Genomic DNA, 24,936 nt, shown 5'->3' on the forward strand with positions numbered 1-24,936 from the left:
TTGTCCACCAGAGAGAGGGTGCTGAAAATGCCAAAACCACTCTCAAACCTAATTAACTACTGTATGCTCACCTCTAGGTTGTTTAAATGTATTCATGGTTTAAATTGAACATTTAGCAAAACAATAATTTGACAAGATTCCCATCGCCGATTATTATAGTTGGTCCTGAGCAGGTGATCCTGCAGATTTCAGTGTCGACAGACGACAGTAGGTAATCCGCAATTAAACAATTAAATGGGAAAAGTAGGCATCTTTCAAATGTCACGCATAAACGTCACATACCGCTCCATTAATTACTTACATGACCTACAGTAGGTACTGTACATCCAAGTAGGAAAACATTGGTCCACATTCTGAAAGACAGGATGGAAGACTTCAAGGTGGCGAGAGAAAGACGAGATGCGCTTAAATACAGAGGAGGGGTCACGACAGGACAGGCAACATCTGTCCCGTTCTCTCACACATTATGGAAAAAAAGATATAAGAAAGACGCCCAGAGTATCATCCCAGCAACCTCCGCAAAACTCCGCAGTGTCTGTGCAGTCCCCTACCCGGGCGAACCCTCGGTGCAAGCTAATTAAGAAATATCACAGCCTTGTGCGAACTCAATTAAATAATGCTAATTTATTCTAATTTCAATTTGGAGCCAGCCCACGCCGTGAAAACAAAAGGCTGGGAACGGAGAGAGGCCTCTGGCCCCCTGGCTCCCCTGGTGTGGAAGCTCTCACATCCCTCCCTCATAAACGCTGGTGCATTTGGAGCCTTTCTTTGATTAACTTAAAGCAGTGGTTCTCAACCAGTGGGCCGAGAGGGTATTTCCAGTGGGCCCCCAGATATTTGGCAAAACACTAAGAGTCAGTGTAATGAAAATATATACACATAAATATTAAGAAGTTGTAATGATACATAAGAACTAAGACTATGTAGAGGTTCCATTGACCCAATTGATTGATCATTATAATAAACGTGCTCATGTGTTATTTGTATGTATTGCTTTTTGCCAATTGTACAAGATACCAAGGCTGTGGCTCGTTTGGAGAGGGAACTTTGGGGGGTGGGAGGGGTAACGTGTGTTATAATATATAATATAGTATAGTATGTATAGTTGACATAGATACTCCACTGTTACGTTCTTAGTTTATACATGATTCATGATAACTACTTTTTATATATGTGATGTATGCCATGCTTTTGTTTTTGCTTAAATGTAAGTCGCTCTGGATCAAGAGCGTCTGCTAAATACCTAAATTGTAAGATTGGTCAGATGGGTGGTCCACGAATGCTTTCAAGATTGTCAAGTGAGCCCTGATGCAGAAAAGCTTGAGAGGCACCGACTCAAAGAGATGTGATGTGCTACCAGGAGATGGGAAAGGAAACATAGCTAGGGTATTGGTTCAATGGGGGTGTACAGTACTGTATGCGTGTCTATACAGCAATTATAATGAAAGGTAGAGCCCACTCTCTTCTCACCCGACCCTACAGTATATAATCTCTTGTCGGGTGGAGACCTCATACTGTCCTACATACAGTTTTGGACATACATGTCCAAAACTGTTGCTTTTCAGGATTCAAATTCAACAGTAGCAAAGGTAGCAGATCTAGCTCAAAACGCGCCACGAAGCTTGCAGATCTGCTACTTGACAATAATTTTGTGATCAAGTAGAAGCAGGGCATTGATTTACGAAAAAACACAAAAAGTGACGATATGCATCAATAAAGGTACCACATACTCCAGTGCAGCACTATCTAAAAGATACACATGCAAATACGCACACATTAAAATTAATCAAAAGCACCAATGTAAAGATATTGTACAGTATGTGTGCCCAAGTCAACTTTTGCCTGCATCTTGATGTTTCAGCTAATAGCTGACAGTTGAAGATCCAGAAGTTTCACCACTTCTCAAAGCCTTTATGTAAATACGGAGATAATGTCAAACTTCTTGCTCGTCTCAAACTCTCCCCAGCACAAAACGCATTCCAACTTTTCTTTATATGAAAATAAGACACATAATTCATGAAGCGGAAACCTGGTGAAAATCCTAAAGATCAGAGCATCTAAGTGTAGAGTGAGCCAGCCGCCTACGAACAAAAGACAGCGAAAAGAGGAAAAAAGTCAGTGGATTGGGGGGGGGGGGGGGGGGGGTCAGTGACAGCCGGAAGAATGAGGGGAAGTGTGCAGGGAGGAGTGAAATCAGCGAGGGAGAGATGGACTGAAGCGGTGCCCGGGCGGAGCTCGCGACCCGGCCGACAGGAACCCTTCCCTCCTCTGTTCATTTAAATTAATCCCGGCGATGTTTCCCATCTTTCCGGCATCCTTCACAGACGCTGAGCTTGCACTCTGTGCCCTTTGAGGATGGCGTATGGGGTTATGTATAGGCAGGCGACACCCAACGAGAGGCTGGTAAACCTAGTGTTTTCATACGGACTATGGGGCCAGCTCCCAGGTTATGAATGCACACCTGGGGTATTTGACCGCTGCTCATACTGTATGTACTGTATAGGGTGAGCTCCGGTTCTCTTTTAACCCATTCTGACGTGAGATCAGATTCATAACGAGGTTTCCACTGGACACACACTGGTCTGATTAACCCATTCTGACCCGAGATCAGATTAAAAGAATGTCAGTCGCTCTTCGATTTTTCAAAAAATAGCAGACCTACAAGCTCGTATCGCGCCACTCGGTGGCGCGATATGAGCTTGTAGATCTGCTATTTTTCAATAGCTAAAGCACGACATGATGCCGACACCAAAATGGGTGCCCGGTCAGAATGGGTTAAGTGCAGCAACAAACAGACGTGGTTCAATTCCTGCGTGGCAGCATTCTTCTCGAAGGACATCATACCGTACCATTCAACAAACCTTCCCTCGGGGCAAGTTATGATTTATGAAAAGAGGGATACAGAAATCATTAAACGCGTACTTTTTCCAACTCCAATCTCCAAACTCAAACAAATGAATAAAGTGTAATGTGGGTTACACTGACTGCAGTGGTTCAGTATGACTGCATCTAATGTCTTGAAAGAATTGCCATTGGATGAGCTGCACTGGCAATCGTCCAGTGCTCTGAGCCCCTGCGAGGGCTTCATGTAAATCCAATCCATGTGTGTCACACACATGTATGTGGTGTTAACCCATTCTGACCTGAGATCAGATTCATAACGAGGTTTCCACTGGACACACTGGTCTGATGAACCCATTCTGACCTGAGATCAGATTCTAAAAAATGTCAGTCGTTCTTCGATTTTTCAAAAAATAGCAGACCTACAAGCTCGTATCGCGCCACTCGGTGGCGCGATATGAGCTTGTAGATCTGCTATTTTTCAATAGATAAAGCATAACATGATGCTGACACCAAAATGGGTGCCCGTTCAGAATGGGTTAAGTGAGCACAAGCCATATGTCCTATAGATGTCCTGATTTGCTACAGGCTGCTGCTGAAGAGGCCATTTCAATGCAATGACAAGGAGGTTACGGCTACACACCTGAAGCAAAGTTCAACAGCACCTTCCTTCTCCTAGTGAATGAAGAAAAGTATAAAAATGTGGAAATTATTCCAAGTTAAGCCAAATTAGCGTGGCACATCCATTTGGAACACTGCTATAATCTCCCGCGGGCGGCCCGGGCATGATTCCATTCAACGAGACGGGGAGTGGGATTTCTCAAGACCCTTCAGGGAAAGTTGCAAAGGTATAAATGGGAATCGTGTTGACACACACACACATTCAAATGTTTCATATGAGAGAGATAGAGGTTAACTATGTTTTGGGGGAGGGTTACACCTGCTGAAATACATATTCAGTGAGCTGAGCCTTGGGCATAAAAGGGCCTCAGAATCAGAATACATACAGAGTCAGGAAGGATGGCAACACACAGATAGAAGGACACACAAACACATGCATACATTAACACACACACACACACACACACACACACACAGGCACGCACGCAGATATAGTCATACGAGTGCACAGACAAACACGTCGATGCTGCACAGACCAGTGCCAACACACAAAAACACATCTCCACTCCACATTCAGTGTGATGTGTTGGTTACGTCCTGGCCCCTCGTTGTGGGAACGTCTTCCCCTCTTAATCCTCTCTGACTTCATACATTCAAAGGTCATCTCGCTGCCGACACACCGATGGGGGGGGGGTGCATGTGCGAGTGCGTGTGTGCGCGTGTGTGTCATGGTGCGAATAAGAAAAATGAAAAGAAAAAACCTATTCACACTGGCTGTGAGTGTGTACATCAACAAACACTGCAGGTTCTATACGTCCCCACTGTCAACAATCTTTCTCTCTTCCACCACTTTATGCCTTCCATCTTTCACCTCTCGTCTCTCCCTCACCATTCTCCCCTCCCCCCTGCTCATTCCCCCTCTACCCACCTCCCCTCCTCTCGTTCCCCATGCCTCTCTCCCTCCCTACCTCTCTCCCACCCGCCGCCCCAGAGCTCCAAAGGCAGGGGCAGCTCTTGGCGAAGTGTGGCCCACCACAGGCCACTGGCTCTGGGTAATTAAAGTGGTCTAGGCCCCCTCACCCACGGTCACAGGCAACTGCAGCTGGGTGATAAAGGCACTGTGCCATAATTACATAGACGGCCAGTGACGCCACCCAGCTACACTAAAACACACAGCTAGCCAGCCTGCACAGGGTGGGAGGAAAGTGCACGCACGTGTGTGTGTGTGTGTGTGTGTGTGTGTGTGTGTGTGTCATGTGTATGTGTGTATGTAACTCTGTACAGTAGGAGAGGGGGTGTGTGTGTGTGTGTGTGTGTGCGCATGTGTGTGTGCATGCATGTGTGACCCCCCCCATGTGATCGCTCTGCTGTGGTTAAGCCCCCAATGTTTAAGCCCCACATACACTCATTGCCCCCCTCCAAATGCACACACACACACACACACACACACACACACCGCCACCACCTACCCAACACCCCAGCCAATCATTCTCCGCCAGTGGTCTGTCTCAGCCTGCGAGTGTGTGTGACCGTCAGCCATTTAATTACAGCGAGCTGTGATTTACCTAATTTAAATAAATAAATAAACATATGAAAACACCCCAATAAACAAATACCTATATTCAAATGAGGTGCTGTGCTGGGAGAGCATACAGAATGGAACAGGAGATGGGATTTCACGGGCGGGGGGGAAAGCCAATATAAGGGGTGGCTGGACGTGGACACGCGTGCACGACGTGGCATGGCGGGCCGCGTGTGCGCACTTTATAAAGTTGACACCCACTTATTATAACTAGACGCAGAATGAGCCGCGGCGCAGAGGCATGTGTGTGGTTGTGTGTGTGTGTGTGTGTGTGTGTGTGTGTGTGTGTGTGTGTATTTAGCTGGGACACTGTAGTGGTGTGTGTGGTTGTTTATGTACCGTTTTACTGTGTAGACTAGACACCCCATCATTCAGAACTAAGGGCTCCATTCGTTCGATCTGTCTAAATACACTGTTTGGGGATTTAGCAGTGGGGAAGGGGTGTTCCCCCACTAAAGTTGGTATTTTGGTTACCTGTCTAAATCCCTAAAACACCTCCGTTACCCGTTATATTATGCATAGGTATGGTTTGGGCGTTACAATAATAAAACCAATCCACGTGCCATTGCCTTTAAGAGATCCCATATCCGTTGCCCGTTATGCCCAGTTCTATATTGCTTCATAGCCTTACGGTCTATAGCCCATGGAACAGAGCTACCAACCTGCACACATTTTGTGTACCAACCACGCAATTCTAGGTGTCTATACGCCTAGAATTGCGTGGTTGGTACACAAATAATGTGTGCAGGTTGGCAGCTCTGTATGGAAGAGTGATGTGTTGCTGCCTTGAAGTATCACTTGTGCTGCAAGTAGTGCTGTAATCCTGGTCGCTAAAATCGCCTGGCCAGCCGGGGCGCCTGATGGAGGGGAAAGGAACTGGTTGGAATAACGTGCTCCTTCCATGCGCTACTTCCTACCTTGGGCAACTCCCCTGTGTCAGGTGAAAAGAAGCGGCTTGGACTCCCCAGGTTGGCAGAGGGACTGTAGCACCCAGGATTACACTATAGACAAGACCCCTTTTCATTGTTTTGGTATTGAAAACCACTTTGCAGATGAAATGTGTGCATTACCAGTGAATGTAACCTGTAAAATGGCAACCATCAATAAACAAACCCGTGTGCAAGAGATCGCTCCAGAACTCGGCGGCGTTCCTAATAACAGAAAGTGGCTCACCTTGGGGGAGGACGAGGCCAGCTCTCTCCCCACTAGGGCTGCTACTGGGCTGGGTCCGCCTGGCTGTGGCCCCCGCGCCTTGTCTGGGCCAGAGCCGAGCGGCCTGGAGGCCTGGGGGCCGGGGCTGGGACAGGGGCTGGGGGCCGTAACGACGGGGGGCTGCGGAGCTCTCCTCTTGGGGCTGATGTCCATGGAGGGGGGGCCTGCCGAGGACTGCACTGGGCTGGAGGTCCTCGGCTCGTAGAATGGATTAGACCTGAGGAGAGGAAGACGCTTGTTACAGGTGGTTGATTTTATAGAAGACCATGGATTGACCACTTGCATGTCCCCGTCATCTGTCATATAACGAATAGTTGTCAAAGCCAATGCCAAACTAGATCGGGGTTTTCGGTGTTTTCACGCAAAGTCACAAAATAGGGACGAAAGGTTGAAAGTGGTTAACAAGAATTGATGACATAGTCATAATTACCAGCTGCATTGTTATATTTGCAGAATCGTGCTATGAAATGTGTCTATCTGTATTCATGTGTGTGCAAGACTTGATAATGACTAGCAGTGGGTTATTGTTGCAACTTGCTTGCTGCATTTCAGTATTTTAGCCGTGACGTGAGCGCCCCCTCCAGAGATACTTCCGGGTCCGACTTTGTGTCGCTTTTCTGTCCCCATAGTTATACTTTGACGTTCTGCTGGACTAAATCTGAGACGAAAACAACCACGAAAGTCTCATTTTACCGTTTTCCCCGCAACAACAAAGCTGCTGCTCTCCCGAATACAAGAAGACTCACCCCGTTTCTGTTTTCCTCCCAGAATTTTCCCCAGTGAGGGGTGGGAGAGGCTGGACAGCTGGATTTTGAATTTCTCTAACTATAAACTTTCATGACAGCAGAACAGACTAAGTACAAATATAATTTATGAAAAGCTACTACAGTGAAGTCTGTTCACAGAAGTAATTGTAGGATATGTGGGGATTATCTGACGAGGTACCATTTGAGGGGGCAAAACCTTACATATACTAAATAATACTAAATTGTTTATAGGGTCAATATAAGTAAAATAATATAGCCTTTCCACAGGAGTATCTTTTTATATTTTTCCAAAAAGAATACAAACAGCCAATAGCATATTACAAAGTTATCCCCCTCACTGGGGAAAATTCCGGGAGGAAAAACGGGCACGCACCGGGGTGAGTCTTCTACCGCTCTCCCAAATCTGTCTGTGACAGGCCGTCTGCCCCACACGGACTACTATCGCCATTTTATTTCATTGTGTCAAACAGAATTTTAATCACACCAATAATCAGAAGCTTCACATTATACAGTATGTGTATCATTAGAATTTAGACAGTACATTTCCAGTACACATTTATATTCTAATATAAAATTAAAAAAGGTTAATGCGGTTGCTCGGGGGTGAATTAATTGGTGAGATTGGTGTATTTGAATGTAAAACAACAAGACAGGTTTGGTAACGCAAGACACAGGTGCACTGAGGTCAACCCCTACTGACCTCATATCCTGAGTGACCAGGTTAGACTACTGACAGACACGCTCCCGTGCACGCACACACACACACATACGTGCGCACGCCACACAAATATTATCTCCTTATCTTTACACAGGCATGTTTTGGGGGATGGAAGTGAGGGGAACTGCCGCAGGACATTCACTCAACATGCAACAAACTCTGCACTGAGAGAGAGAGAGAGAGAGAGAGAGAGAGAGAGTGTAGGGGAAAAGGGTTTTAAAGAAGACTTGGCGACTTCTTCTATGCACTTTGTTTAGTCCATAGACAAGACGCCCACAGAGAGAGAGAGTGACATTACGAGAGACAAGACATGCTGATTGACTACGTGCCTCGCTGACAGATGGGTTTAGGACCACTCAGTGTCTTTATGACCTCTAGCCAATCAATGGGGGGGGGGGGGGGGGGGCATTAGGCTTTACCAGACCATCACAGTGAATAGAACCCAGTCAAAACACTGGGCTGGCCCCTTGAACCTACTAGCAACTTGTCTGTCTGTTTGTCTGTCTGTTTGTCTGTCTGTTTGTCTGTCTGTGTGCTACCGACAGGTTAGAGCCAAGGAAACTTAGGAAAGCACACCAAAAGGGGTTGTTTTTTTATTTTATGTTTATCATCATGGCATTCATTATTGTATTACATATACAGTATTGGCATAGTACTCGGGGGGGGGGTTAGGGTAAGAGAACTGGGACTTGTATGCCATCATAATGTATCCCCCCCTGAAATAGAAATCACACCCGTGCGAAGTGAGGGGTGCTCTTATCATCATAATAATAATAATAGTAATAATAATGAATTGCATCATACATCTTCTCATTCCAGCCAATCACAATTTGCTTCTTACATTTTCTGCCCTCACTTTTTATCCTCAATATGTACTTTGCTCAGCCAATGAAATCATCGCTAAAAGTCACACGCATACACACACTCAGCTGGGCATAGGAGGGGCTAGCGCCCCCAATAGTTATTTTAAGATCTCAAGGCAAACCTGAATTAATATCCACGCAAAATGGCCTCAACAAAAATAAAAAAGGAACATTTAAAAAAGAATTAACTTCAACGACACTGTAAATGAGTGTGATTTTTTTGTATGGTCGTCACCAAATCTCAGACACACCTGGACTTATCACACCTCGGCACACCATGCGAGAAGCACTGGGTTAGACATCGTCTTTAGACAGACTGGGAACTGATTTGACTGCGTTTGTTATTTGAGCCAGGGGAATGAGACTAGCGGGACGCTGCCAAAGGCATCAAGAACTGCCAGCCAGCAAACTGGTGCTCTGGGAACCAACACACGGGCATCGATCACAAGGACGTCCCACGCTAACATACGTGGATGTACTCAAGTGCGATGCAGGAGTGCAAAGTACCAACGAACTGGCCAGATGTATGGAGAACCGGGCTGACTGGAAACGATGATGGAGGGCTCGTCTGAGGACGACCTAGAGACTTATTTGATTTGCTTAATATTTTTTTAAATGGTCTCACACACACACCAGATTTCTTTATTTGATTTTGTCTGGACGTCTTGTAAACTGGTTGAACCAGGACTGACCCTCAATGTCTACAAGCTCTAGAATGTGGGAGATTGGACCCTAGATGTATCCTCAAACCAGCAGCATCCAGGATCAGTTAACTCTTGGTAGAGGAGTGGTGCTGAGTGAGAGAAGGTTGGAAGAAAGGAAACAACAAAGGAGGGAGGGAGGGAGGGAGGGAGGGAGGGAAGGGAGGATAGATAGAGAGAAGGAACAACATAATGAGGGAAAGAGAAACAGAGAGGAAGAGAAGGAGAACAGATGGCAAGCAAATATAAAAGTGGAAGGCGGAAAGAAAGAAGGGATTGAAGGAAGACGGGAACGGTTGGATTGAGGGAATGCGAGAGTGAAGGAGTGAAGAGAAGGGAAGGCAGGAGGGTAGACAAGGTGAAGGAATGCAGTGAAACAACAGCCTCCTTGTTTGTGTTGAAAGAGCTGCCTCGTCACTCTGCTGGGGGAGGGGACTCAGACCAGGAGGAAGAGTAGAGGAAGATGAGAGAGTACACAGTCAGATCCAAATGTTAATTTAACCCATTCTGACCTGAGATCAGATTCTAAAAATGTCAGTCGTTCTTCGATTTTTCAAAAATAGCAGACCTACAAGCTCGTATCGCGCCACTCGGTGGCGCGATATGAGCTTGTAGATCTGCTATTTTTAAATAGCTAAAGCATAACATGATGCTGACACCAAAATGGGTGCCCGGTCAGAATGGGTTAACCACATGAACCCTTGAGGCTGTATTACCTCTGAACTTGGGTCTGTCTATCATTATGTGTAATGCCAGAGTGAATATATGAGAAGACCCGTGCTACTGTGTGACTGTGTGGGCACCTGCGATGCGCTGCACTGGTGAAAGAAAAAAACGCAATGAAGTGCTGTTTAACTTGTGCAAGTTGAGCTACGCAATGCATGCATAACGTACCGCAAAGGCAAGCCACAAGATCTGATTTGAAAACAGCGGAATACAATCATGGATTCCTCGTCGGGTCTTTAAAATCTTGGAAATAAATCGGATCTCGGGAAAAAATTGGGTCCATAAGAAAAGAAAGAAAGTCGGAACGTCTACGGATCGGACTAAATTGTCACAGGTCCACTCGGGCTCTGTGGCGGCATTTGAAAGAAATCTCGGAACGGCTCGGAATCGGATCAAATATACACGGGTCCATCTTGGGTTCAGGTCCATTGTTTTGGGTGACGACTACAAGTTCACATTGCATTATGTAAATCATGGATTTGGCTTTTGGCTGATCCAGCAATACCATTGATGGTGTCCATAAGTGTAACAAGCCTGTACATCTTAGATGCACCATAACATGGACGTTCTTAACCAGTCAGCGTTATTGCAGTGTCTGGTTTCTCTCCCTTATACAATCCAAACGTGTTACACAGGCTTTTACGTGTGTCATGCATTCTATCTATTTTGCGAGAAAATAGAACATTTCTAATAGGGCCCTTCCTCCCTCATTACTCACTCATCCAGTTCTTCCTCTTCATTGCGGGAGGTGTCGGCGTACAGGTATTTGCTCATGTCCACTGGCCGAACCCCTTTCCTCTGCCTGGGTCTGGGAGGCTCGGGGTCAATCTGGTTCTGTCCTGGGTCAGGGTCAGGGTCAGGGTCGGGGTCGGGGTCAGGATCGGGGTCTGGGTCCAGGTCCGCGTCGTCGAAGGGGTTCCCCGGAACATCGTCCGCTTGGGTCTCCGGTTCATCGGGGTCGCCGAAAGGGTTGGAGAAGTCGTGATCGTAGTACGGGTCCTCGTCGACCCGTTGGCGTAGGATGGCCTGGGCGGAGGAGGGGTCTGATGGTAACAAGAGGGTACTGTATATGAGACTAATAACGTAGGATGGCCTGGGCGGAGGAGACTGATGGTAACAAGAGGGTACTGTATATGAGACTAATAACGTAGGATGGCCTGGAGGAGGAGACTGATGGTAACAAGAGAGTACTGTATATGAGACTAATAACGTAGGATGGCCTGGGAGGAGGAGGGGTCTGATGGTAACAAGAGGGTACTGTATATGAGACTAATAACGTAGGATGGCCTGGGCGGAGGAGGGGTCTGATGGTAACAAGAGGGTACTGTATATGAGACTAATAAGTAGAGCTGAAACAATCCATTCTTTTCTTAACCACTATTATACTATTTTCACTATTTTCTTTCTTTCTTTTGGAAGCATTTCACCTTTAATGGCGTGCCCAAAGTAGGGATTATTAACAAATTATTTGATTAAATGATCAATCATTTTGCATTATCATTTACATGTATTCATTTGTTTAACTGTTGCACCCCGATAATGAACAAATTATGCAGGGTTAAAATGGTTTATATATTTATTTTACATCCTATAAAACACAATTTTCCATCTTTCACAGTCCAGCACACAATGCTAAAGCTTCAATTCAAGTCAAAGCACAGTTGCTTTTACAACCTTTTCTTGAGAGAGAACACAATGAGATGATATGCTCGTATACAAGACAATCTTTCTGATTAAAAGGTAGATTTAAAAAAGCATGCCCATCAGGTGAGGGCTACAGGTTTGATGACGGGTCAATGCTATTTGTCAATCATCAATCACGTATTTTCACCTTCATTTAATCAATTTAATGTAATGATTTTACAGAGTAGATCCACGCTCAGCACTACGTACTGAATGAAAAACTTGCTATCCGACTCACTGTCTCTTCACTGAGATCACAAATCAAATCAATTGAATAGTGAGTCAGTTACACTATGGTACATTCTCACCTTTGCATTGTTGGCAATTTAATACTTGTAACTCTTTCTATTGCTGCATCGTTGAGACGCTCTGGATAAAAACATCCCCTCCTAGAGACACTCGACATACAAATGCAATACAAGGTCATTTTAATCCTAAAAGCTGTGAGCTTTCATCTTACTAGCTGAGCCAACATCAAAAGTCAAACGTACCTTCCTCGTCGGGGTCGCCAAACGGGTTGAGGTCGTCGGGGTCATCATCGGGGTCTTCAAAGGGATTGTTGCTCATGGCGGGGGGCGTGTCCATGTCCAGATCCTCGTCTTCCAGGAAGTTCAGCTTACTGATCAGCTCTGTCGACCACGGTTCCAAAAATGGAACACAAAAATGGGGGGGGGGGACAAGAATAAAGTTACAAAAAACCAATCAAGAACTACAGAGGGAATAATCAACATCCAGGTAATGGCCACCGTCACAACTACAACGCCACAATGGAGAGATTAGGGGGAGGAAAAAAACATAACAGGGAAAACATCCACAAAATGAAATAAACCAAACGATATCAAAAGCTCTGCCTGTTGGAGTGAACCACACACATTGTAAAAGCTTGAGTTCCAACGAACCACCATCAGCTCCACTACCATCTCAGTCAACTGGGCGTCCCACTGAGGCATTCTGGGAAAATGTATTTAGCCGGGGCGGTGGGGTGAACGGGCAGGAGGTTACCGTTGGAGACAGCGAGGGAGTTGCTATGGCGATCCTAGCAGGCCAGTCCAAGATGCACTCACTTCATCTTCAGCTTCGTTACTGTAACCCGGCTCACACGTTGCCAGGGTGTGTATGTGTGTGACTTCAAAAAGAATGAGACGTGTTTTTGTGTGTGTGTCGAAGAGAATGCCAAGAAGTGTTGCTGTGAGAAGTACATGAGAATCTGTGCGCAGGCAGTGAGCACTGGGCAGTGTGTGTGTGTGTGTGCGTGTGTGTGTGTGTGGGCATTTGAGGAGGAGCTATGTGAAGTGGTTTTAAGTGATAAGAGCTGTGACATTTATCTTGGCCTCTTAAAATGACACATTCATTATCCATACAAGGCCTTAATGCAAGCCATAGGGTGAGTATGCGATTGTGTGTGTGCGGGCATGCATGCGTGCATTTAAATGACTTTATTAATTTCATTTATTCAAACTGACAGCCATTTCCTGGACTGGTTCACTACCAACTGCAGAAGAACAAAATTTGGGGGCAGAATTGGGAAGAGTAAAACGGGGACATAAGGAAGTGAGACAGGATGACAGCCCAACCCAACGTGTACAACTATTACATCACCACCATGTACTGGGATTACTGTACTGTATGACCAAGACCACAACACAATCACAACACCAATGTCTCTGACAGAGAGAGAGAGAGAGAGAGAGAGACAGAGAGAGAGAGAGGGGGGGGGGGGGGGGTTGAGAGGTAGAGAAACCAGAGAAAGTCAGAGAGAGACAGACAGACATTTTAAATGAAAGTGAGAAAGACTGAAAGAATTTAATGTGGAAAAAGCCGGCTAAGAAATTTAAATTAAAGTTAAAAACTTTAATTTAAAGTTAAAAACAGAAAAGGGAGAAAGGGGAGATGGCTGAAGGGATGAAATGAGACCACACAACGAGAGACAACGAAGTGTCGTTGAAAAGGAAGGAGCGACGGAAGAAAGGTGAAAAGGAAACCTTGGGAGGAAGCGGCAGGCTTAGCGCACGCCTTGCGTGCTCGCCTTACGACAGCATCATCATCATCATCATCATGTAAGCAGCTGAGGGCATTCAACTGGTTTACAATATCTGTAATATCTGTAAACGACAGGGCCACACAGGAAGGGAGGAAGGTAGAGTAGGAGTGAGCACAGCAACATAAGGCCTCACTCACACCTTTCGATCTAGCATACAACATTGTTGGATGCTAGATGTAAACAAAGGGTTTGTTTACATCTTGCCCCAATGCATTTCCAATGGAAGTCACATGGTTTGACACAACATTTCTGTTGTACGGCTTTCGGCTGTGTTTCGACTGCCCCCCTCCCCCCCATACAACAAAAATGTTGTGTCAAACCATGTGACTCCCATTGGAAATTAATTGTGAGCTTGCATCAGTAAACAAGTCTCATGCATCAGCTATACATCAATCTGTTGTGCACGTGTGAGTCAGGCCTAACACACCCCCAAATAGAGATCTCTCTCACACACACACACACACACACACACACACACACACACACACACACACGACTAGCAGGTTAATTCAGTATGTACTGTCTCAGATATTAAAATAGGGTGCATTTTGCATCCCAAAAAGCAGTTTACAGTTAAGGGACGCAATAAAACAACGACCTCTGCATCCATGGGATTCACTACTGTACCGTTTTTAATTCTAGTTTATTTTGCTAGCTTTAGTTATAATAATCATCTCTTCTTCCGTTTTCTCCATGAATATAACCACATTATAACCATATAAAATGAAATGGGAGTTAAATGCTGCAATTTGTAAAAAAAATGGCAAAATATGACTCCTAACGTCGTTGAAGTGGGACTCAATGTCCCTGGAACTCATCTAAAAGACCACCCCTGCATCCCGGGACTCATTACATTGAAAACCTATTTACATCACTGCTGTCTGTATCACACACACAAGGGCAACAAATAGAAAGTAAGTACAAGGGATGAAAGGAAGCATGTACATCACATGATAGACCATGTATTGTGTATACAGTGTGATATATATATATATATATATATATACTGCACATAGTATATCACACTGAGATAGCTAGGGTGGCTAGGTCAATAGCAGCAAAGGGGATGGAAGCAATAGTCAGGGGTGGTTGTCATGGCTTGAGCTGGGGCTTTGGAGCACCTTCCTCGCATATGATCTGACACATATGGTGAGTGGAGCATGGCTGTAAGCTCCCAATGCATACATAGAGATTCACAAGGTATATACATATAGATGAGCCCAACAGCGAAACACAGAGGAGGAAAAAAGAACACAAGAGGCGTTATGTGAAGTGCCTGCTTTGAAGAGCTGAATTAAGCCAAGCGGCACAAAGTGGGATTCATACATTAGAGCACAGTATGAAAACTGTTTTTGGATGGCTGAATGGGAGGAAGCAAGCCACCGTTAACCCAACAGTGTGTGTGTGTGCGTGTGTGCATGTGTGCGTGTGTGTGCGTGCGTACTGCGTAGTCATCTGTGTACAACTGCCGCCTGAATCGAACTTACAGCTTAACATGGGAATCAAGGAGATAATGAACCTGTATCACTATCACTGGAAATTAATGTAATAAGGATCATACGCTCTCTAATAATCAATCACACAGATCAGTAAATTAACCACTTAATACTTAATTGACCCGGGTCCCCCAGGGCCCACTCCTCGTTTCTCTCTACACCAAATCTCTTGTTAACTCAAGAATAGGGACACTAGGTGAAAGAATGATACGCACGCACACACGCACGCGCAAAAAGTAGTATTGTAAAATATGAATTAAATAATTCCTCTGCCACTGTCAACTTGGGGGCATCAATAGTGACAAAGCCAGTTATGTCAAGGTCAAGATTCTCTTTACTTGTCTCGCATATGAGAAATGTCCCTGTACGCCCAATGTTTTTGCCCAAAGTATCTCACCCCACAACGCGTTGTCACACGTTGTAGATTGGCAAGTTTTGATTCATGTTCCCAGTTTCCACACAAATATGGCTGCAAGGGTTCAAGTGGTTAGTACACACCCACCACACACTGTAGGTACAGTACAGAACTACTCGCTTCACCTGCCTTGTAAGCTTAAGAATGACAAGTGATGACCTTCTATTCCAAAAGGGCGTTTCACCTGTGATCTTAGCTGCCTTCTCTTCCTGGTTGACCCTGTTCTCCTCCTCTTCATCGTTCTCCTCCTCAAAGTCGTCCAGGTTCCCGATGTCCGCCTGCTTCATGCTCATCAGGCTGGCGAGGCTCTGCATGTCCTCATCGCTGAGACGCGCACACACACACACACACACACACACACACACACACACACACACACACACACACGTCATGTGTGTTCAGAATCATTTACCTGGATCAGTTCCGTTCACATTTTGTGTGTACACTTTTTTTTTTTTTTTTACAGTGTAATGCAAAGACAAATGCAAAAATGGACACGGCGCATTAGTTAGAGATAGAAAGCCATGACAAAGGATACATTGATATATTGTGGAGTGAAAGAATGAATGAATGAACATTAGAAACACACACACACATGCTGGCTGTCCGAGATGCCAGCACAAGCCTGCCACGCTGGGTCATATGTTTTGGTCATGCCAATCATTAGTCAGGTTTTGGGAGAAATTTTTCGAGGCGGTGTCTTATGTATGTGGTGGAACGGTGGACCCCTGCCCGGTGATTGCTGTTTTTGGGGTGTCTCCAATCGAGGAACGGCTCTTCAGGCAAACGCTGTGGCATTCACAACGCTATTGGCTCGTAGATTGATACTTCGACAATGGAAGTCGAGGAAACCTCCCTCGTTCAAACAGTGGGTCAAAGAGGTTCTCTCCATGATTCCCCTAGAGAAACTAAGGTACAACCGTAGTGGTTCTAAAGATAGATACATTATGACTTGGACCCCTTTCATAGAGTTTGTAGAAAGTATACCTTTCACTTAAACCCATATTCCCTTGTACAATCTGATACCTCACACCAAACCTGACATTGGGCGACCTCTGGTTGGAGGCCCTCAGTAAGTAGACAGTTGGATATAGAGCAATTTACTATCTAAACTGAAAGATGGATACAATGTATGTAACCTAGATACCATACCCTGATGGAAAATGCTGTTTATTTTATTTTATTTTATTTTATTATTATTATTATTATTATTTCTTCTTACTATGTTCACTAGTACTTTCAAAACTAGTTTACTAATTACTTTTACTGTCTTGTACTGTCTGTCTTTGTTTTATTTGTCTTATTTGTTTTATTTGTCACATATGTTTTTTCATTTATACAAAAAAAATATATATATTTACAAAAAAAAGAAACACACACACACACACACACACACACACACACACACACACACACACACACACACACACACCCCTGCCCATGGCTACACATCACACCCAGGGATTAACACAGCCACCCCATCCACCTATTTATCTGTCTGTCCTGTTCTCTCCACCTCCCTTTCCTCAAGGCTCCCCTCCTTCTGCCATATCGGACAATTCTTTCATAGATGCATTCTGTTCCATCATGCCACTGCGATTCCAGTCGTTTTCAAATCTTGGTCCACGTCCTCAGTGCTGCCAATTTTAAATGATATAGCCTACACTACATTAATAACATATCAAATTAAATGTGTATCTTATAGACTGTAGAATGTTATAAGATTGTTAAACGGCAGATCTACAGCAGCAGCAGATCTGTTGTGAGCTTGTAGATTATTATTATCCATTTTGACCCAACAGCAGGCAAAATGTATTCATTCATTCTACATCAGTGGATTTCAACCAGTGGTTCCGGGAAACACACAATTAGAGAATGTGGAATATTTGTTATTTTGATCAACGTTTGCTTGTTTTTTTTTGTTTTTTTTTTTTTTTTAGATTTTTTTTTGTGGCTTACGCCTTTATTGATTTTTTAAGGGATAGAAAGTAGGCTGACAGGAAACGGGAGAGAGATGGGGGGATGACATGCGGTAAAGGCCGTGTCGGGTCCGGGAGTCGAACCTGCGGCACACCGCGACTGGATCACCAGTCCGGTGCCCAGACCGTTACGCTACGGCCTGGGCCAACGTTTGCTTGTTGTCTCTCCTATGGTACCCCATCAATACAGCATGGAATTGTGGACAAAGTCTTATCCAATGACAACAAAATATGAATTGGGTGTGAGAGGCTAAATCTCATCAAATGGTGGTCCGTGGCTGAAATGCCCAATAAATAATGGACGTTGATATTAAAAGGGTTGAAAACCACTGTTCTACATTAAACCATCCATATAATCCATCCAATGTCTCTTCATCCACCTATCATCCATTCTCCATTTGCCTGTTCAACGTCAAGCCAAATGTCATCCATTCATCCACCCAGCCTCCCTCCAACTAGCTACAGTAGTCCATCCATCCTATATATCCAACTTTTCATTATTGCTCAACTTTGATGTTGTATTCTGTCTCGTGCCTTTCCTGTCACTCACTCTATTACTTCCACCCCCACTACATCCTTCCATTCCTCCCTCATGATAACTATTCTCTTCCCTCTGTTCTTTGTGTTTAGCGCGTGTGCGTGCGTGCGCGAGGTTCATTTGAGATGATGTGATGGAATTTGTTTGTGTGTGGCAGACATCATTCCCTCAAGGGTTAACAGGGGTTGCGCGCCATCGACCCGCAGCCCTCGACACAACAAAGGCCTGGACTTGTCCAACGCTCTGCATGTGACTGTGTGTGTGTGTGTGTGTGTGTTTGCCCAGTGTGTAAAAGAAAGTTGTTACCATCAAAGGAGAATGTATGGGAATGGCCAAAAAACATTGTCTGTACTCTGTATGTCTCAGCGAGTGTGTGTGTGTGTGTGTGTGTGTGTGTGTGCGAGTGTGTGTGTGTGTGTGTGTGTGTGTGTGTGTGTGTGTGTGTGTGTGTGTGTGTGTGTGTGTGTGTGTGTGTGTGTGTCTGTGTGTGTGTGTGTGTGTGTGTGTGTGTGTGTGTGTGTGTGTGTGTGTGTGTGTGTTGTCGTTTGCGTAAATGGAAATGGTTACGATCAAAGGAATAATAACCAATGCTGTCTGACTGTCTGACTGAGGAACAAAGATCAGTTGAACAAAGACAACTTTCCAGAGATTAGCTGCAGTTATTTTCAAAGGAAGGCAATGTCACACCCAGCAAACTGTGTACTCCATTAAAAACAATATGTTTTGTAATAGATCATAAATCTCACTAAATAATGGATAAATACTGTACATTTCTGTCTTGGTAATGTGTAATGCAACTTCCTGGCACCATTTTACTAACTAAATGACTGATCCCATTCACTGTAGTGCAAGAACGTGGCTGGGAGGCGTGAATCTAGTTTGCGTCGGAGCATAGGCATGGTCTGGGCATGGTAACGCCCCGCCTGCCTCTGATTGGCCCACCGACACTGCCCGTCTTCGTCTTGACTGTGCTTCCAAGATACGAGGTTAGTCCGTGGTGGGAAATAATACAAGAAAATGACAGCTTGGCACGCGCGACAGAATGCGAGAATGCAGCCTTGAAACTAACTTGAAATAAACATATTATTGTTTATGCCATTTGCTTTGACGCAATAATTGATTGAACACGTATGCCGTAATATGATTTGATTTGGGTGTGTTCTAAATAAAGCGTTACATTGTACTGTAAAAAGGTCTCTTTTCCCTTCACCATTATCCTTTTTAGTATAATTAGTTTACAATAATTGGATTAATACACGATAATCAACACTAACACTTTATTTAGAAGTACACACCCAAATCAAATCATAGTACAACGTACACGTGTGTTCAATCAATAAATTCCACCAAAGCAAACGGCATAAACAACATTAGTTTGCCTCTTCTACAAAAATAAAACGTACAAGTTAGACAGTTCTCTTGTATCAAACCGTACAGCGTCATTGTATTATTTCCCTCCACGGAGTAACCTCGCATCAGACTATCCAGCATAGCTGTATCCATCTCGGAGGACAGTCAAGACGGGCAGTGTCGGCCAATCAGAGGCAGGCGGGGCGTTACCATGCCTATGCTCGGACGCAAACTAGATTCACGCGGCTGGGAGTGGTCTCCCTTCATTACAATGAATCCATTCTTGATTATTCAAATTCATTGAAAAAGTAAGCAATACAATAGACAGGAATTGATAGTTGCAGACCTTATAAAGATACATACAGAGCAGACAGATGTAGACTTACGTGGCCTTGCCCTCCCTGAGGAAGATGCAGGACAGAGAGAACTGCAGGGTGGCCGAAACCACCTTCTTGGACAGAGGCTTAAACTTGAGCTTGACGTCCGTCTGCGTGGGCATGGGGCTGGCATACTGCTTCATGTTGATGCTGCTGGTGGCCAGGGCCTTCCTGCGACCTGACGGAGACTCCTGGATGGAGGGAGGGAGATGGACGAGAGAGAGGGAGAGGTTAACAATTAATCATACTAGGTTTTGGTAGTATTCTGCTTTAGACTAGTGGTTCGCAAACAAGGACCCCCAAATTGATATGGATTTGTCTTCAGAAGACCCCCAACTTGAAAATACTTTGTGCCAGGGACCCCCGTAAGGGAAGATTTGTCAAATTTTGCAGATCTACAACTGATAAATGCTGAATTTATATAGCACCTTTATCCAAAGCGCTTTACAATGTGCATTACATTCACCTATTCACACACCGGCAGCAGAGGGAAATGATGCGAGACCTGCTCATCGGGAGCAGTGTCACTTCCCACTTCAACACTAACCCAGGGAAAACTTCAGTGTCACTTCAACACTAACCCAGGGAAAACTTCAGTGTCACTTCAACACTAACCCAGGGAAAACTTCAGTGTCACTTCAACACTAACCCAGGGAAACCTTCAGTTTCCCAACTGGACCTGCAGTGTCACTTCAACACTAACCCAGGGAAACCTTCAGTTTCCCAACTGGTCCCTCCAACCTCCTGAGCCACTGCTGCGGCGTGCCCCATTGCCTCACGGCTATTTTCAAATTGCAGAACATTTGAATATAGCTAAGCTAAGGTGCTACATCTTGCTACATAGAGTATAGTTGCACCACTCAGTTCACACATGGTGTGATTTTTATTTTTTTACCGTTTTCCTTGCTAGAGAGCAGATATTCAAGAAGGTTATCTAACAGAAAAAACATGAGATCATTTGGTCCCTCATAAATTCCTATGTCAGATCCATGAGAAATTTCCCATCACAGTCCACACTGCACACACACACACACACACACTCACGCACACACACACACACACACACCACACCAGAGCAGTGCTTCGGGGGCTAGCAGTCAAATTGGAATTGGGAAACATGCCACAGACCAGTGATAAGAGAATCAGTGACATGGCACAGTGTGTGTGCATGTACAAATGCTCATAGGAGAATTACGTGTGTGTGTGTGTGTGTGTGTGTGTGTATGAGAAACAGCACTGCCCACAAGCCTCGTCTGTAAACTAAGCGGTTGGAGACCTTTTTAGGGTGGCTGCCCAACACAAGGTGAATGCACCATGCTGACAGTGAATAGGAGATTGTCTCTATTGTTGCTACTGTAATATTTGTCTTTTCTTCACCTGAACATCCTCATTTTCCTGAAGATAAACAAACCGATGCACTGGGTTGGTCCGTTGACTTCATTCACTCAAAATGTCGCTTCAAGGCCCATGAAGGATTATGGGTAGAACAATCAGTAGTTGCAGCTACAGTAGTGAAGTTTATCCCCTCTCTCTTTACACACATTTACAATTCAGGCATTTAGCAGACACTCTTAACCCATTCTGACCTGAGATCAGATTCATACGAGGTTTCCGCCGGACAAACACTGGGTCTGATGAACCCATTCTGACCTGAGATCAGATTCTAAAAAATGTCAGTCGTTCTTCGGTTTTTCAAAAAATAGCAGACCTACAAGCTCGTATCGCGCCACTCGGTGGCGCGATATGAGCTTGTAGATCTGCTATTTTTGAATAGCTAAAGCATAACATGATGCCGACACCAAAATGGGTGCCCGTTCAGAATGGGTTAATCCAGAGCGACTTACAGTAAGCAAGAACAACACATACAGTAATGCATCAAATACATACATCAAATACATAAAAAGTCATCAATTTTCCACCTAACTAGTGGAAGATTTAACATCCGTCTAGCAGTAGAATATCAGTATAAGTATAAAACGTATAAAGTATAAAACTATAACTATAGAATGCTATGTCTACAGTACAAAATATATTGCCATCTAATTTACAGAATTTAGCCTTTGCATACGCCTGCGAGGTTGTCGAGGCTAGGGAAAGTGCTACACACACTTGTACTTATTATTATACTTTTGCTGTGTATTGAGCCCTTAGGATCCAGGCTCTAAAGCACAAAAGCTCACAAAGCTCTAGCTGACGAGCTCCCTTCACAATACACACACACACACACAGGTGTGCATGCATGGGAGATGAGATGATATGGGCTCTTTACATCGCCATCGCTACCTGATGTCTTCTCTCCCTATAATCACTCACAGACACACACACACACACACACACACACACACACACACACACACACACACACACACACACACACACACACACACACACACACACACACAGGCTCTCGTTCTCCATTTTTCTGGTGCAGACTCAATCTCAGCCTTATCACTGAGGACCATGGGGTTTTCACACATGCACGCACACACGCACACACACACACACACAGTTATTATCAGTGCAAACTGTTGGCGCTGCTGTTAATACAGTGAGAAACCTGGCCAGGCAAACACAATGAGTGTCCAGCAGATGAGGTTGAGACTAAAACGTATCTGAATGAACCACTACTAAGAAGGCGTCAACCCCAAATAAAGCTGCCCCCGCCTCTGTATAGTACGTCAGTAAAATCCTCAGTATCAATGTATCCCTCCTTTGTAACTCCAAGTAGTTTACAACTATTACTCTGAGTACATTTAACAGCTACGGCAGCGAGGAAGCTCCGATGGATTTGAGGCTAAATAGGAAGTAATTATCAGCATGCAGTTCCTATGAATTGCCCAGCAGATGTTGCTATTTCACCTTCTGCAGGCTCCACAAGAATCTACTCTCAATACAAGTGAACAAGGTTTTGGCACTCTTTACACTTGGTTTTATCACCTTAGTAAACATTTTCATGAATACTTTGTTTCAAATTTCAATCAATAGTTAATTTTTTTCCATCATAATATGTGTTTAGTAAATTATGGTCCCATTCATTTTAAAATAAATTATGCTTCTAGGGCTTTTACTGGTTCTACTACAGAGTGAAGACCCGCCCTCACTGCTGTTGCAGCCAATAGCAGTTGTTTCCGGTTTTCTTCTCGGGACCGGAAGTTCAAAGATAGCGGATTAGAATTTGCAGAAAAAGTGGCTTCAAAACGGGGCTGTATAGAAAGCAACGGGGCTCCCTTCATCCTTCACAGTCTACGGTTTGTACTCTAGAGTTATATTCAGGATCATACCGTGTTGACTTGTCCTTTGTATCAGACCCCAGGTCAGTGTTTGTGATGTCCCTACATCAGCTCTACACTCTGAACAAAACCATCTCCACTGTGAATCGGTAAGCCACTGGCCTACGTCAGGGACCACCACGGATCGCTTTACTACACCTCAGGTCTACAAGCTGCAAGTGATTAGTGCTGATGTTCAATGATCAGCCAGCCTGTCGTTGCTGGGGTTAACCCATTCTGACCGGGCATCCATTTTGGTGTTAGCATCATGTTATGCTTTAGCTATTTAAAAATAGCAGATCTACAAGCTCATATCGTGCCACCGAGTGGCGCGATACGAGCTTGTAGGTCTGCTATTTTTGAAAAATCGAAGAACGACTGACATTTATAGAATCTGATCTCAGGTCAGAATGGGTTCATCAGACCAGTGTGTGTCCGGCGGAAACCTCGTATGAATCTGATCTCAGGTCAGAATGGGTTAATACATTGACACTTTCTTGAGGTCCAGTCCATATGTGCATATGTCACAGACCCAAAACAAAACCATGAACAATACAACCACCCCCGATTATTCACCGTCAAATTAGCGAAACTGGAGACAATTGCACCATGCAGCATTAGACTCCCACCTTGTACCATAGATCTAAATAGGGCCCTAAGGCTAAAAGCCCCTATAGCATTCCCTGGAGGAAAGTTTGAATGAAGCGTCCGACCCTCGTGGCAATCAATACGGCATGCTACTATGACCATGCTGTTGTTGACAGAACTGACGTGCTCTTGACTTGGACGATATCGAGCTGGGCTTAAAGCTTAAAGAGTTTGAGAAAATATGGTGACCTCTACTCTTCTCTCTTGACAAGGGAACTGATTAAATGATGTGCTTAAGGGATTATTTTTGTTACTTTATTTTTTATTGTGGTGTTGAATTATTTTACTTCCATTATCTTTGGATTTGGTTTGTGCGTGATTCATCTGATGCGCTGATTGATTATTGGATGTTTATAGTTCCCTTTTGTTGTATATGTCAGCTTGTAACCGCTTACAGTAACCCCTATATAATGTACTTAAGCACAACACAAAACCACATGATTTTGTGAATCAGATTTGAATCAAATTCCAAAAGCACCTTGTTCAGACTGCATGGAAACCAATCTGACATCCATCTGGATACAACATCAGATTTGGGATGAAATCTGCCACAGTGAACAAGGCCTTGACAGTAGGCATGGAATCTGCCACAGTGAACAAGGCCTTGACAGTACAGTAGGCTTCATGTAGTTAGAATAACAAAAAAGTAAGCAAGTTGGATGTCATGCCGGCGGGAGAAATGAAATAACGCGATAAAGCTTGTAATTTCAATACACTATCGGACGTCAATTTCGATAGGTATCAAGTAGTGCGATACCATTACCGCCAACTAAGCGCCATCACTGTGCCGAACGGTCGACAAGGACACATGGATTAAAGCAAAATAAAATCTCACGACTGAAAATGTTTGCACGACCAAGTCCTAAATGTGAAATCTGTGAGACGGCATGAAAGGAGCCGCCCCACACACTAGCGCTCGCTGATTCCTAAACAATCAACACAATGTAAAATGATAATGTTTTAGTAATATTGTCCTAGCTGTCAACCAGATAAAATTCATCACAGATTGAGGCTTTAACCTTTGCTTTCATATGCGATAATCGACAATTACAGATTTTATGGAAGATGCTTCAGAAGATATTGCTAGTTTGACCACATCAAATGCTCTA

General features: G+C 44.4%; 1 protein-coding gene across 1 annotated transcript in view; it reads right to left on the minus strand.

Annotated features, from left to right (window-relative positions):
- Positions 1–24,936, minus strand: part of ehbp1 (EH domain binding protein 1) — a 214,098-nt gene that overhangs the window by 131,633 nt on the left and 57,529 nt on the right. The window contains exons 6-10 of the mRNA XM_083774315.1: positions 19,920–20,101; positions 15,851–15,990; positions 12,206–12,343; positions 10,750–11,074; positions 6,204–6,473 (exon numbers count right to left, since the gene is read on the minus strand). Coding sequence (XP_083630441.1) covers positions 6,204–6,473; positions 10,750–11,074; positions 12,206–12,343; positions 15,851–15,990; positions 19,920–20,101 — 1,055 coding nt within the window. The remainder of the gene's footprint in view (positions 1–6,203; positions 6,474–10,749; positions 11,075–12,205; positions 12,344–15,850; positions 15,991–19,919; positions 20,102–24,936) is intronic.

This window comes from Protomyctophum parallelum, assembly GCF_964188405.1.
Source record: "Protomyctophum parallelum genome assembly, chromosome: 10".
NCBI lineage: Eukaryota > Metazoa > Chordata > Actinopteri > Myctophiformes > Myctophidae > Protomyctophum > Protomyctophum parallelum.